The sequence below is a fragment of the Podarcis raffonei genome, chromosome Z (assembly GCF_027172205.1).
Source record: "Podarcis raffonei isolate rPodRaf1 chromosome Z, rPodRaf1.pri, whole genome shotgun sequence".
Lineage (NCBI taxonomy): Eukaryota > Metazoa > Chordata > Lepidosauria > Squamata > Lacertidae > Podarcis > Podarcis raffonei.
In genome coordinates, this window is record NC_070621.1 from 10,204,352 (window position 1) to 10,218,848 (window position 14,497).

At 45.3% G+C, this 14,497-nt stretch overlaps 1 protein-coding gene across 1 annotated transcript; it reads left to right on the forward strand.

Moving 5' to 3' along the window:
- The first annotated feature begins 415 nt into the window (after window positions 1–415).
- Window positions 416–14,497, forward strand: LOC128406923 (uncharacterized). Its single transcript, XM_053374820.1, has 8 exons — window positions 416–970; window positions 4,016–4,114; window positions 4,772–4,925; window positions 6,742–6,870; window positions 8,567–9,415; window positions 10,405–10,953; window positions 11,653–12,543; window positions 13,404–14,497. Exons 3-8 carry the CDS (start codon window positions 4,892–4,894, stop codon window positions 14,201–14,203), a joined length of 3,252 nt encoding a protein of 1,083 aa, XP_053230795.1. The 5' UTR covers window positions 416–970; window positions 4,016–4,114; window positions 4,772–4,891; the 3' UTR covers window positions 14,204–14,497.

A 14,497-nucleotide genomic window follows, 5' to 3' on the forward strand; every position in this document is an offset into this window, starting at 1 on the left:
GTGATTTCAGCTCTCTTGACATAATATGCTGGAGACAGTTCTGTAGTAACACTTCTTTATTAAAGCAAACAAGACTGAGAACTGAGGAGGGAAGAGCTACATTTATAGGGACAGGGAACTAGCTAGAAAGGATACATTTTGGAGGGAACAATATCAGGCAATCACAGTCCTGCCTTTTGGAGGAAACCAATAAGACAGAGGATCCAAATACAGCAGCTTAAATGAACCAATAGTAGCTGTACCCTCTGGAACCAAAAGGCAGTTACTTTACCCTAATGCAAATACAGACAATAATAATAAAGATATAAAATCCTTTGACTCAATACACAACACTATCTATGTATGTATCTATCTATCCATCTGTCTATCTTTATCTATCATCTATCATCTCTCTATCTATAATCTGCATAGCAAGAAGATGAATATGACCTTTGGGGTCCCTTCCAACTGTACAATTCTATGATTCAATGACATATACATATATAATGAAACAGGATTAGTGGACAATGCTGATCTGGCACTGGTAAAAGAGGATGCTTCCTGTGGTTTCATGGAAAAGAGGGCTTCGGAAGCTACACACAATTCCTCACAATGCCATTCTAGAATATCTTGGAGGCATTCTGCAAGCCATGTTCTTGATGGTGAGACGTCCTATGCTGAGCACCTTCAATGCAACTTTCATGATGTTTCTTGTGATGTGGCTTTTTGGCAGGCTCAATTTTTCATCACACATCCTTCCAAAACTACCCCCAGAATGGACAGTGAGGTTTGGCCAACCTCAACATTACTAAAATAAGTTTTATGGGGCATGCTAGACTTCCCCCTTGGTGTGTTGAATGTAGTTGGTGATCCTGCCTGCCCCTTGCAATGGCCATCAGTGGGTATTTGGCAGGGGGAGGGCTTGCAGACAAGGCACTGTGACTAGACTCCTCTGAACAGCGGAGTCTGTGTCTGTGAGATCAGCACAGTGGTGGGTATCTACTAATTCAAATCACTCATGCAAATCTGAGCTATGTACCTAATACAATATCCTCTTGGATATTGAACTTAGCTAATGTTATGCCCAGTGCTGCTATCAATGGCAGTTGCTCTCCAAGTGCTTCTGGAGTGGGAGAGCATTTCACCAGGGCTGCAGCATGGTAGGTGGTGGTGCAAATGGTTAACTCCCTCTCCCTGAGTACTGGGGTCCAGGTCCTGATTGTCTTTCCTTCAAGGCTCCTATTTAAGTTTTAACAAACAGGTACATGAAACAGTGGGGATGCGGGTGGCGCTGTGGGTTAAACCACAGAGCCTAGGACTTGCTGATCAGTAGGTTGGCGGTTTGAATCCCTGCAACGGGGTGAGCTCCCGTTGCTCAGTCCCTCCTCCTGCCAACCTAGCAGTTCGAAACCACGTCAAAGTGCAAGTAGATAAATAGGTACCGCTTCGGCAGGATGGTAAACGGCGTTTCCGTGCACTGCTCTGATTCGCCAGAAGTGGCTTAGTCATGCTGGCCACATGACCCGGAAGCTGTACGCCTGCTCCCCCGGCCAATAAAGCGAGATGAGCGCCGCAACCCCAGAGTCGGTCATGACTGACGTTACCTTTTTACATGAAACAGTTATGTGATTAATTCCTGAAGTTTATATCCCCAAACCAGGAAATACAGGGTTTAGCATAGATTGTTGGAGTATTTTTGTTTTTGTTTTTTAAGTTGACAATTGGAAATATAAAGGGACGCAGGTGGTGCTGTGGGTTAAACCACAGAGTCTAGGACACGGGTCTGCAACCTGCAGCTCCGGAGACGCATGTGGCTCTTTTACACCTTTGCCGCGGCTCCGGGGCGGATACTTATGAGGGGAGGAGGCGCATTGTGCACCCCGACACTCCCCACTGTGGCGGGCGCTGTACTGGCTGTGACATCGCATGGGGGCGGTGCGTGCGTTAGGCACGCACCATCCCGATGTCACCTTCCTGCCACTGTCAGATCACGGCTCTGGAGATATATTTGTTTTAAATGTCACAATGGTTTTGCGGCTCCCAGTTTTTTTTTCTTCAGAAATGGGTCCAAGTGGCTCTTTTTGTCTTAAAGGTTGCAGACCCCTGGTCTAGGACTTGCCGATCAGAAGGTCGGCAGTTCGAATCCCCGCGACAGGGTGAGCCAACCTAGCATTTCGAAAGCACGTCAAAGTGCAAGTAGATAAATAGGTACCACTCCGGCGGGAAGGTAAATGGCATTTCCATGCGCTGCTCTGGTTCGCCAGAAGCGGCTTGGTCATGCTGGCCACATGACCCGGAAGCTGCCTGCGGACAAACGCAGGCTCCCTCAGCCAGTAAAGCGAGATGAGCGCGCAACCCCAGAGTCGTCCTCGACTGGACCTAATGGTCAGGGGTACCCTTACCTTTACTTTTATTGGAAATACATATCCATGGCAAAAACACCATCCAGAAAGCCACCAAAATATTTATTTGGTTTGCACTGTGTGATCTTTTGATGCATGTTGACTTCACATGTTAATTTATGCATGTGATATTGTTGGCACTTAAATTATTGACTTGTAGTATAGTTGATAAGCTGCATTGACAGAAATCTTTATACACAGAAATCCTCTTTGCAAATTTTCTTTTGTGTTGGGGTGCTTCAAGACTTGCTATTTTCTGGTGAAATTCAAACAGTGGCAAATTGTTTAGGAAAGGACTGTTTCTTGGCAGGTGGGGAAGCCATGATTGTTAAAGTTGTATAAAAGCGCTTTAAGTATATGCTGTGGTCTTCCATGTTAAGCATGCAGTCTACTCCTCTGTTCAATTGTCAGCCATAGTCAATAGACACTTAGTCCATTTTATATTCACATGGGCTCAGTAAACACTGCTGCTTATTTACTTGATATTTTATGATGTCTTGTAATTCAGGATGTATTTTACAATGGAGATGTTTAATCTGTATCTGTTAGCATGCTTTCATGATGAAGAAATGCACATAGATATAGATATACATAAATATATATATATAGTGTGTTAGGGGACAAATATCTTGTGTTTAATAAAAACAAAGAATGCACAATATCCACCACAAGCATTCTGATTCACAGTTCAGTTTTGTGTCTAAAATCTGGCTGAAAATCTGCTTCTTTTCATCATTTCTTATCCTGAATGTTTTTTTCTTCCTTAAAGAGGCATCAATTCAATGTTAAAACAAAGCAATGCACATTCAGCTTAGGTGGAGGAGGAATGAAATGTAGCTTGATACCTTATTTGAGGATGCAATATGACTTTAACAGATTGGCGAGCTAGACCAAAACTAACAAAATGAATTTCAGTAGGGAGAAATGTAAGGTTTTTTAGACTTTGGCGGCAATCATCAGATGCAAAAATACAGGATGGTGGCTTTCACTCCTGGCTTGTAAAATGACCTAGGGCTCTTTGTAGGCCACAAGCTTAACATGAGTCAACAGTGTGAAGCAACAGGAAAAAGAAAAACGAAAAACTAATGCAATTCTATGCTGCATCAAAAGTAGTATAGTGTCCTGTTTAAGGGAAGTAATATAATATTTGCTCCCAGCCTATCATCCAACCAGTTCAGGGCAGACTGCAAGGGATTATCTCATGTCAGGGTGAGTGATAGCAACTGGTCCAAGGTTGTGTTACGAGTGTCACTGATGAGTGGGAATTCGAACTCATGTCATCCCTGGCTGCATCTTAATGGAAGAAGGGCACTGTCCCTGCAGATGTTGCTGAACTTCAACTCTGACTTTTGGCCATGCTGCCTGCAGCTGATGGAAGTTGGGGTTGCTTTCCATTACCTTTCACTGAGAGCAGACACAACTAATTCTTCAAAATTCACACTTCAACCTTTTCAACGAACACCCCCCCCAAAAAATCCTACCCCAATGTGTAGGATTGGGGTAGCAACACAGGAGGGCAATGGGGTAGGGGAAGAATATGTACAAAATTGTGTACATGGCAAATTTGTGTGCAGACTTTTTGTTTTAATGAATGCAAACTGGTGTGGAAAAAATTGGGGTGAACTCATTTGCAGACTAGGAAAATGAGAAACCTCAAATTGACAAGTTCGTCCATCGCTGCCTAGGAGTAAACCTCATTGAACTCAGTGTGACAAAGGACTACTCCACTGCTGGTAAGATATTGTCCACATCTGTACCGTATATTAAAAGCACTTACTATACCAATTTAATGCCATGCCTTCCTGTAAAGAACCCTCAGAAGTATAGTTTGCAGGGGTGTAGCACTGTTTGCCAGTGCCTGGGACAGGTGCACACCCATGCGCGCTTGATGAGGGTGGAGCGTGCTCACCCAGCTCTCACCATCAGGCAGGCCTTCGCATGCCAGGCAGGGTTGTGGCACAGAGGGTGCTCTTCACCCTCTCTGTTCCCTGCCCTCACCGCCAACAGGTAGGTGATCTTACACCAGGTGGGGAAGGGCCATGGACAGCAAGCAACAGGGATCTCTGTGGGGGGTGCCTGGTCTGCGGCCCCCTCCCAATTGCGTGCTTGGGGCCATGACCCCCCTGGCACCACCCATGCTATGCCACTGGTAGTTTGTCAGGAGTTGCTAGATGCCCCTATTCCTCTCAGGGAACTCTGGGAATTGTTGCTTTGTGAGGGGATAGGGGCCCCCTAACAACTCTCAGCACCCTGAACAAGCTACAGTTTCCCGGATTCTTTGTGGGAAAGCTATGATTATTTAAAGTAGAATGATATTGTGTGGATGTAGCCATTGCATTCAACATATTTTACTTCCAATGTTAAGTGTTTTAGTTGTTTGGTTTGTTCAGGCAATTGTTCATCAATCATGAGCCTTAAATCTGGATGACTTGCGGAACTACAAGCTCAGAGAGGCATAAATATTCTGGCATTTGCGAGATCCTCATCATATAGCGAAGCTGAAGTTTGCAATGGCCAAACCCAGGGTACCCCCAAGGAAAAGTTGTAAGTTATTGCAGTATTCGTTTTAAAACACACGCATCTAGATATTGTTTGAATGTATGGAAAGAGCTGTCTATCTTGGTCCAATAAATGCAGCTCCCCAGGATGTGTATAAAAATTATAGAGTTTTAATCTAAGATAAAGCTCTAAAAATGCACGTATATAAGTAGGTGACATGATTCTTGGGAGACAATTGACTACATCATGACAGGGAGTGGCAACCATACCTAGGAAGGGCTGTGGCCTTGTAGGAAAAGCCAATCAGGAGCCACAACCAATGGTGGGTGAAACCTGAACATAAAAGTGGGAGGAGTCTGAGCACTGCAAGAATGCATTACTATTTTTTTCTTCCTTTTTCTGTGACACCCCAGCCCTTCTTTACCTCTCTCGTACACACATGAACCAGAAGCATATGTAATTATCATAGTGGGTGACCCAGGGAGCAAGAGTGGGGGACCAGCAGCGTGCAAAGAGCCAGATGATACTGAAGGCAACATTGTCCTGATGGAAACACTGACCTCAGCAGAGGCCAGGGTGCCTTGGACAACTCCACACAGGTCTTAGGCCGAATACTACTGTTCATAAGAGCAGAGCTCAGATGTTGCTTCAGCACCCGTTCCTTTTGGACTGAGCTTTATACAGGAGCCAAGGCCCTGTCTCAGTAGGTACCGTAGTTCCCTTTTCACTCAGAGGTGCCTCTTCATTTAACGGGGGGCAGTGTCTTCCAATAGACATTTATTTCAATAGAGTGGTATAGACTCCAATTGCACTGGAGCTTCTGAGATGCAGTCCTCAATGTGATGTCTTTGAAACTGGGGTTCTGGCTCCATGACTCCTTCAAGTACGTTAGATGCTTTTGGGGCTGGCCCTGAGGACAATCCTCCCCCCCACTCTGAATCCTGGTCTCATTCTTTGAAGAAGTCAAGCCCAACAAACATTAAATTAGGGGAGCATATGTGGTCTACACATTTGTAAGAATGAGATGCTGGGCCTCTTGAGGTGGCATAATGGACTGTACCACTTCAGGCTACAGGTGAGGGCAAGTCATTTGTGAATGTAAAAAAAATAAATTTAAAAAATATCCCTGTAAGTAAAAAAAATCCAGCATGCCAGGGAGCAAAGTTTTGATCCAGCCCATTTCCCTGCTGTGTTTTATATGTAGGGAAGTTTCCCTGCATAATGCTATCTTGCAAAAATGAGATTCCATCCAAGCTGAAAGCAAAAGTCATATAATCCAGCCTACTCTGATTTGGCTCCTTGTGTATGTAGACTGAGTTTAAGATAGCACCAGTCTGAGGGATGAGTTGTGCTCTTCCATAGTGATATTGAGACCTGGGACATTATTTTTCAACTCCTGCTGGGACACTACTGCTTGTTGAGGTCAGAAGTTCAAGGTCACAGAAAGCAATGGTGGCTAGTGTCCACTGGGAGGCAGTGCAAACCAACAGTGCTTTATTGTCTCTTTGGTGATCCCTCGTAGCCAAGTAAGATTGTCTTCCATTAACATGGTGCCAACTAATTCTGGTTTTGCTCCCATTCTCCTCCCCACTGCATTCTACAAGGGCAACACTGAGACTAAGTAGGAGGAAGCTAACAGGTTGTTCTACCCCCTGGGCTGGGCTGAAAGTTAGAAGGCTGGTTGAGGGCTAAGGCTGGTGTGGGGAGCTTCCCATTCACTCCAGAGGAGCAGCCTCCATGGACAAAAAGAGTCTACTTTGCAGCTCCTCCTTATTGCAGCATCATCACACCTGGGAACCAAAGGGACTCTCTGAAGGGACTCCAAGAGAGATTTGAGTTTCCTCTGCTTTGTACTGAGCAGGTATGGTGGTGTTCGGTGCATTGCAGCTGCTGCTGCTTTCCAAGGAAGCTGCCCTGCTCTGCCCTCCCCGGTGTCAGTCCTGCTCTGTATCTGCAGCAAAATGTGAGCAAGTCTCAGCACTCTCAGAAGGTGAGTCTGCCCCACTCAAACCCACGCTTCCGCTTCCTCCTCCCCATCACTTCCTGTAACTGTCTCAGTGGATAAGTCGGGGATGGGGAGATTTTTTTAGCACGTGGGACATGTTTCCTTCTGGGCAGCCTTCTGGGGACTACATGCCAGTGGTGAGCACAGCCAGATGCAAAAGTGGGCAGAGCAATGCATTTACCGTATTTTTTGCTCTATAAGACTCACTTTTTCCCTCCTAAAAAGTAAGGGGAAATGTGTGTGCGTCTTATGGAGCGAATGCAGTCTGCGCAGCTATCCCAGAAGCCAGAACAGCAAGAGGGATTACTGCTTTCGCTGCGCAGCAATCCCTCTTGTTGTTCTGGCTTCTGGGATTCAGAATATTTTTTTTCTTGTTTTCCTCCTCCAAAAACTAGGTGTGCCTTATGGTCTGGTGCGTCTTATAGAGCAAAAAATACGGTAACTTTTACCTTTGTACAGTAGGCAAGTTTCTACACACACTCATGTGCCTCTCCAAAGCCTCTGTCCAGGCAAGCAAGAAGCATTATCAGAGTTCAAGGATGTTCCAGCCATCCAAGGAAAGTATGAAGCAAGGCCAGTGTGGGGTGTGGCCTGGGAAGAAGATAGAGTCTGGCCTGGGGAGAGTTCCAAAGGACAAGAAGAGAGGCCTGGAGGGCTACATTTGCTCTCCAGGCCTGAGGCTCCCCATCTAAGCAGTTCTGCAATGCACCAACTATCATTATCTGGTGCCTGGGGCTGCCATGCATCTGGATTTTCCTGGACATTACTGGGATTTCAAAGGCAGATTTGGCGTCTGGGGGGAATTTCCAAAATGTGGTGCTTTGTCCTGGATCTTAGGCAAAAATGCATTTGTTGGTGTTTTTGTAAAAAAAAGAAAAGAAAAAGTCAACATCTTTCATGGTGTCCTGATTTCTACTTTTTGAAATATGGCAACAGTGGTGCCTAAGCATGGGCAGATCAGTCTATTTGGGGGCTGTGTCAATTCCACTTTTGTTTACTCATAAGTCTGCTCTGACTAATTTCTCTATTAAACTACATTTAAAATAAACATTTTCTCTCAAGATGCACATTTTAAGAGTATTTTGCTACAATACATTTTATTGGTGGTGGTTGGACTTCAAAAACTATTACCATGAGATCCAGTGTGGCGCAATAGAGTGTTGGGTTAGGAATAGGGAAGCCTAGATTCAAGTTGCCATTCAGCCATTGTGATCCCTGGTGACTATGTGCCAGCCACACACATTGTAACACACCTCACAGTGTCGTTATGAGGATGAGGGAGGAACTAATGATATAGATATCTCAGGGCAAAGGAACCTGGGGCACTCTAACTCCCATCAGCCCAAGCCAGCATGGCCAATGATCAAGGGTGATGGGATATGTAGTTTGGCCAGATTTGGAGAGCCACAGGTTGCCTACCTCTTATGTAGATAATCCTGAGAGAAAGAGCAGAATGCAAATGTAATAAATAAAACAAGACAGAAGAGAAGCACCATTGCACGTAGGCTTTTTCTGCATGATGTATGCAGACTGCGGAATCCTGCTTCCCTCAGTGCAGAATGTGAGTTACCATATCCTGTGTATTTCCAGTAAGAAGTCGTAAGTCCAAATATTGCTTTGCCTTGTAGTTTTCTGTCTAAGTGTCTCCCCACCCTCTCCCACCCCTTCCTCCTGTATTCAGTCTTAGTAGGTTTGTCAAGTTACACAGAGAAGATACACCTACGTCATGGGAACCTTAGTGAGATTCCTCCACTGTCCTTCACAAAATTCTCCAACCTCCAGTTCCTGTCAATCACTGGATTCCTAGTTTCATCCCTGACCAACCTCACCTTTTCCACAATTCATGCCAACCGTCTGAGGGTATTGAATCTCAGCAACAACCACCTCCTTAGTTGCATGGTTCAACCAATGGCTTTCTCAGGTCTTCTGCTCCTGGATGAATTGATTCTCACCAACAATAGTTTGGACATATTGAGAAGGTCATGGTTCTCAGAGATGCCAATACTCAGCAAACTCTTCCTTGGGGCCAACAGAATTGCATACCTTCCTCCAAGAACGTTTGAAAGCCTGGCCAAGCTGGATGAACTGGTTGTGTCTTCTAATTTGATCCAGTATCTTCCAATGGACACTTTCTATGGATTGCCTCTGTTGACCAAACTGGACTTATCAAGCAACAAAATCATGTTCATCAACCACGAGGTTTTTCAGCCTTTGCAAACACTCAAACATCTTCTACTGTTCCAAAACAGGTTGAGTGTCTTGCCCATCCTTCCAGGTTCTGTAAACTTCTTATTTCTTCACAAAAACCCATGGGAGTGCAATTGCCAACTGGCAAGATCTATGGAGCCACTGGTGGCCAAAATCCAGTATCTCGATGACATTGTTTGTGATAGACCCCCCAACTTTGCAGGACACCAAGTGATGAGCATCAGGCCTGGAGATTGTGTCTCTCTGTCTCCCTCTCCATCCCCAACCACACACCTCCTGCCATCAGCTCTATTGAACCTCAGCTTTTTTTATGGCTTTCTAGGTAAATGCTATTTAAGCGCATGTTTGAAAGCTGGACCTTTTGATAAATCAAAACGCTTTGAATTGATTAACTTAGTCAGTTAGTCACCTAAATGCTGCAATCCCACCAATAACAGTAGCAGAATCACCATTCCTGTAACCATCGTTTTCTGACTAAACTATTTTTGCAATATTTGCTAAACAGTGTTAGATAGTTTTTTCTTTAAATGTAGTTGAACCGTACAAAGGACATAATGCAGAAGAATGTAAACAAAGCCAATGCACACCCTGCCTTACAGTTATTTACAGCTTCAGATTTCAAAATGTAGTTGCATTCCAAATATTGCCTGCGCCCAACTTCAAAACAAATAGGCACCTTTTGTGTAATTGGAAGGAGGACAAGTCCATCACCCCACCCCACTGGGACATTTTTCCTTCTGCTTTGATGCTCTTGCATCAGATAGGAACATAAGAAGCTGCCTTAATGCCAACTCAGGCTGTTGGTCCATCTAGGGCAGTATTGTCAACACTGACTGGCAGTGGCTCTCCAGGGTTTCAGACAGGGAGTCTCTCCCAGCCCTACTTGCAGAAGCCAGGGATTGAACCTGGGACCATCTGCCAACAAAGCAGATGCTCTGCTACTGAGCTACAGACCACTCCCAAGATCTTTTTTGGAAAAGGAAGAGCTGGGATTTCATACTTTGCCCATTGTCCAAGTCCTTGTGCTTTGTTTCTTTCCTGATGGGTGGGAGGGCACCCTGAGGGCTGGATGAAATCTGCTTGCAGGCTGTATGAAGCCACAGGCCAGGGCTTCCCAACCCCTGGTCCAGACAATACTGAGCTTGATGGAAAGATAGCCTGACCTTGTCTAGGGCAACTCCCTTCCCAATGCATGCCACTATAAGCTGCTTGGAGGAAGCCTGGGATGCAAATAGAATAAAGCAGACAAAATAAATTGCAACCATGAAGCTGACCATTCATCTCTACCATGCTTTATCTCCATGGGTGCAGGAGGACTCCTCGTTGGTTTAATTCCAGGCCTGGTCATCTGTTGCTGCATTCCCAACTATTGTAACTGCACCCCCTTTGCAAAGAAGACTAAAGACAAACCACCGTCCCAAAAGAAATCGACCAAAATGTCCTCAAGCAAACAGAGGACCTCAAACGTGGACCCACCAAAACCTTCCAGTTTTCCCATCATGGAGAATGCTGCAAGCCATTCTGAAGGGGTCAACATTGCTAGAGGGCCATTCTGTGGCTGCTTCTGTGGAACCTGTAGAGCACAAGATTTGGGACAGGCCAAATCTTTCCTCAAGAGGCCGGTGGTTGCCTTTTTATCTACAGATCCTGTGGGTAAAACTGTTGTGACTCTCCATGAGAAAGGAGACAGCCTATCTTGCTGCCTGGCACACAGGGGGTGTATCAACAGGGTGAATGACACCTCTAGATCTACCAGAGCCCATGGCAGACAGGAGCAATCATTTGCAAAGAGGGGTGCAGGATCCTGCTGCCCGTGCATCCAGCATGCAACTTTACATCAGATGGAGTGGAAGAAACATGGTGAGTGACCAACACGGAACAGAGAAACCATCCAAGACTTGTAAGCATTTGATTATAGTATGGATTCCTCCACACTATACATTTTAAAGCACATGGTTTCTCCTAAAGAATCCAGGGAACTGTTGTTTATCCCTCGCAGGCTATATTTCCCAATAACCTACAGTTCCTAGGTTTCTTTTTGGGGGGGGGGAGGAGCCATGTGTTTTAAATGTATGGCGTGGAAATGACTTGTATCTTTACCAGCAGATTTTCCTGGATGAAACAAGCTGAATAAATAAATCAGGTTCATGTGGTTCAGGGTTTGGTGACTTTGTGTCTGTCAAGGTTACTTTAAATTGGGGGCAATCAGTCAAGGGTCTGCATGCTGGTGGTGGGTGTGGTCAAAGCCATTGATGGGCAGAGCAAGAGTCAAAAATCTGTGGAACTTCCCTTTGTCCAGCTTTCCCCCTTCTCTTTCTCTCTGCTACTCCCTTCTCTCCCTCTTCTTCACTGCCATGGAGAGAGAAATAGACAGAGAGGCAGAGAGAGAGACAGACAGACAGAGTTAGAGAGAAATGCGGCTGAGGGCCTCTGGTTAATGGAGCACTCCAAACAAATTTCTTAAGTTAATTTTTATTGATGCATGTGTGCATTCCATGAGTCACCTGTATTTGTGATGTAGGATTTGTGTTTTCTCTCTCTGGCTTTTCATGTTTTCAGAGTTGAGGGAAGGAGTCCATCACCAGTTGGATGGACAGATATCACACCCAGAGACTCAGCTTGGTGGTGTTCAGGACCCCGAAGCATTGGTCCATATAGATTTTCCAGATGGAAGTGCCCTCAAGATGGAGAGAGACTCTTCCATGTTTTACAAGACCCCTTCTGAGAGAAAAGAGTTGGCTCAGAGTGGATTGAACTCTACTACCCATAGTTGGCTGGCAACAAAGAAGAACAACAACATGTCAATGTCTGGAAGTCCTAGTCATCACTACCAGGGTGGTAGTGGCACATCTCGTAGATGCAGAAAAGCCTCTGAAAAGAAACTGTATGGAGAACGCTTCACAGAGGGAAGCCATTCTAAGCACCCAACCAGAAATGGACAGTCATCTTGGAAGACTGATATTTATTCCAAAGGCTATTCATCCTTGCCAAGCAAGGGCAGAAGCAAAGAGCAGAGGAAGCGACCAGGTGATCTGCACACCCCTCCATACTGTGGCATGACTTCCACTTCTTGCCTTTCCAATGTGCCCAGCCAGTCAGAGGATTACAGCCCCAGGTCTCCAAAGGATGCGTGTACTGAAATGCTGTCCATCGCACAATATCCTGAGGAAGGAGGGAGCAACTCCCAATGCATGGATACTACAGCACAGGCCAGAACAAGAGTTCTTGAACATAGAAAAGCTGGGATCCAGCAACAAGGCCCAGACATTTCCTTGTCAAGGAATGTACCCACCACCACAAGAATGTGGAAACATAGAAGCGATAGAGAGGAACCCAACCAGTACTGGATAGCTCAGAGGAGGCACACTCAACACAGCACCACCCCTAGGACCTCTAGAAGGCTGGATAAAGCTACCCAATGGTCTTCCACTGACAAAGTCCACCTGAAAGGTAACATTGAGCATGTATTATCATTTTTCAAGTGGGGCACTTTAGCAGCAGCATGGAGAAAAGCAGGGAGCACATGTCCACTGACCACAACAGCAGCCCTGGCTCATCCTACTTTGATAATGTCTGGTTAAAATAACATGCATGATGTGGCATCATTGTGCAATGTCACTACAACATGGATCCTCCCCCTTTTACCAGACCTATGACTAGAGAAGAAAGAGATAAGGGAGGTGTTTTCAGGGGCACAACACATTCTCCATATTGAGATGCATCTGAATATTTATTTGATTAATTCTTTATTTATGGTTGGATGGCTGGATAGACGTATTCATGGAGAATAATGCTTTCAGTGGCTACTAGCCACAATGGCTATGCTCTGCCTCAGCAGCTGGAGGCAACAATGCATCTGAATACCAGTTGCTGGAAACCACAGAGGGGGAGTGTGCTTTTGTGCCCAGGTCCTGCTTCTGGGCTTCCCACAGGTATCTGGTTGGCCACTGAGGGAACAAGATCCTGGACCCAGATGGGCCATTGGCCTGATCCAGCAGGCTCTTATGGTGTTCTTACATTCATCTCCACCATCAGCCTTTACTACCTAAGTACAGTACATTAGAAGGAGAACTGAGATTATGAGCCCCATTCCCACCCCACCACTGGCCTTGTACTCAAGGCCAATGGCCATTTGGCTCTCGCTCTCCAAAAAGAAGAGGAGTTTAGGGTTTAATTCCCTAATTACCGTAAATGTGATTGGGAGGCAGGAGCACGAGATTGTGTGCATCTCTTTATCAGTTGGAAAACTTGGAACATCATAAACAAATGAAAGAAACATACAATCCCTAATTTTATGTTTCATCCTGCAGAACATGAAGCAGCCCTTGGTCTGCACCACAATGCTGAGAGGTCAAAGTTGGAAGACGTCTGGCAACCAATCTCTTTATCAGCCCTTCACCCTTCCTGTGGAATTCCTCATCATTGGCAGAGGGAAGGTGATTTAGAGACTCCTCCTCTGGCCAACACAACAGCACTTGCCACTGTCTTCCCACCGACTAAGAACACCATGCAATTGATTCTAAAAGGTCAGGATAGGAGCCTGGGGGTTGTGGGGACATTAGAAGCTAAGATGGTGGTTGACCACAGAGTGGACATGTACCCTCCAAGGGGTGTGAGCCTCAGAACCTTGAGTGAAGAAATCCTGGATGCAGAAGTGCCTTTAGAGTCTTTTGCCATTGGCACTGCCAATCCATGTTTTGCAGAAGGTAAAGAGGACGGTGTTGGCTCATCTTCCAAAGCAACGGATCTGAATTCCTGCTATGACACTCCTATCGGCCTCCTCTTCATGACAGATGAGAATCTGTGGCTGCTGGAGCTTCCTACGTCTGATAAGAGCTGCAGCAACATGATTTATTCAAGCGTTCAAGGGTGTGGATATGAAGAGGCCGCAACTGTAACATCAAGCTGCCCTTTGGTTCAGAAAATGTGCCAGATCAATTTCCCCCTTCTGGCTGAAGAGGAAAGCACAAGCTTGCCAGGTGAGCCTACGGAGGCTGACTCAGCTGATATGAGGGAAGACTATGTGGTTGCCTATGAAAGCTCTTCAGGAAATGTTGAGGAGCAAGAAGGCTGCTTAAAGACTGAACTTGATGCCAAGTCTAAAAAGTAGCCCAGAGCGTTCCCCCACCCACACACTTGCTACCAAAGTAAAACTTTGTCAAAGGTGATGAGGCTGCAATCTCTTCCCTCAATGGAAGTTGGTTCCATTTTTCAAAAAGGAATGGATGAATGTGTCAATTTCACTGTGCTCAGTTTCTCATTCCCCCAACACTTGGTATTTTAAGTTCACATTTATGACACTGCAATTTAGATTTCAAAACACCCCTCAAAAACTTGAACTTTTTTTTATTTTATTGCCATCATATTTTTTTTTGTCCAAATAAAATAATAAATAAAAACCCAA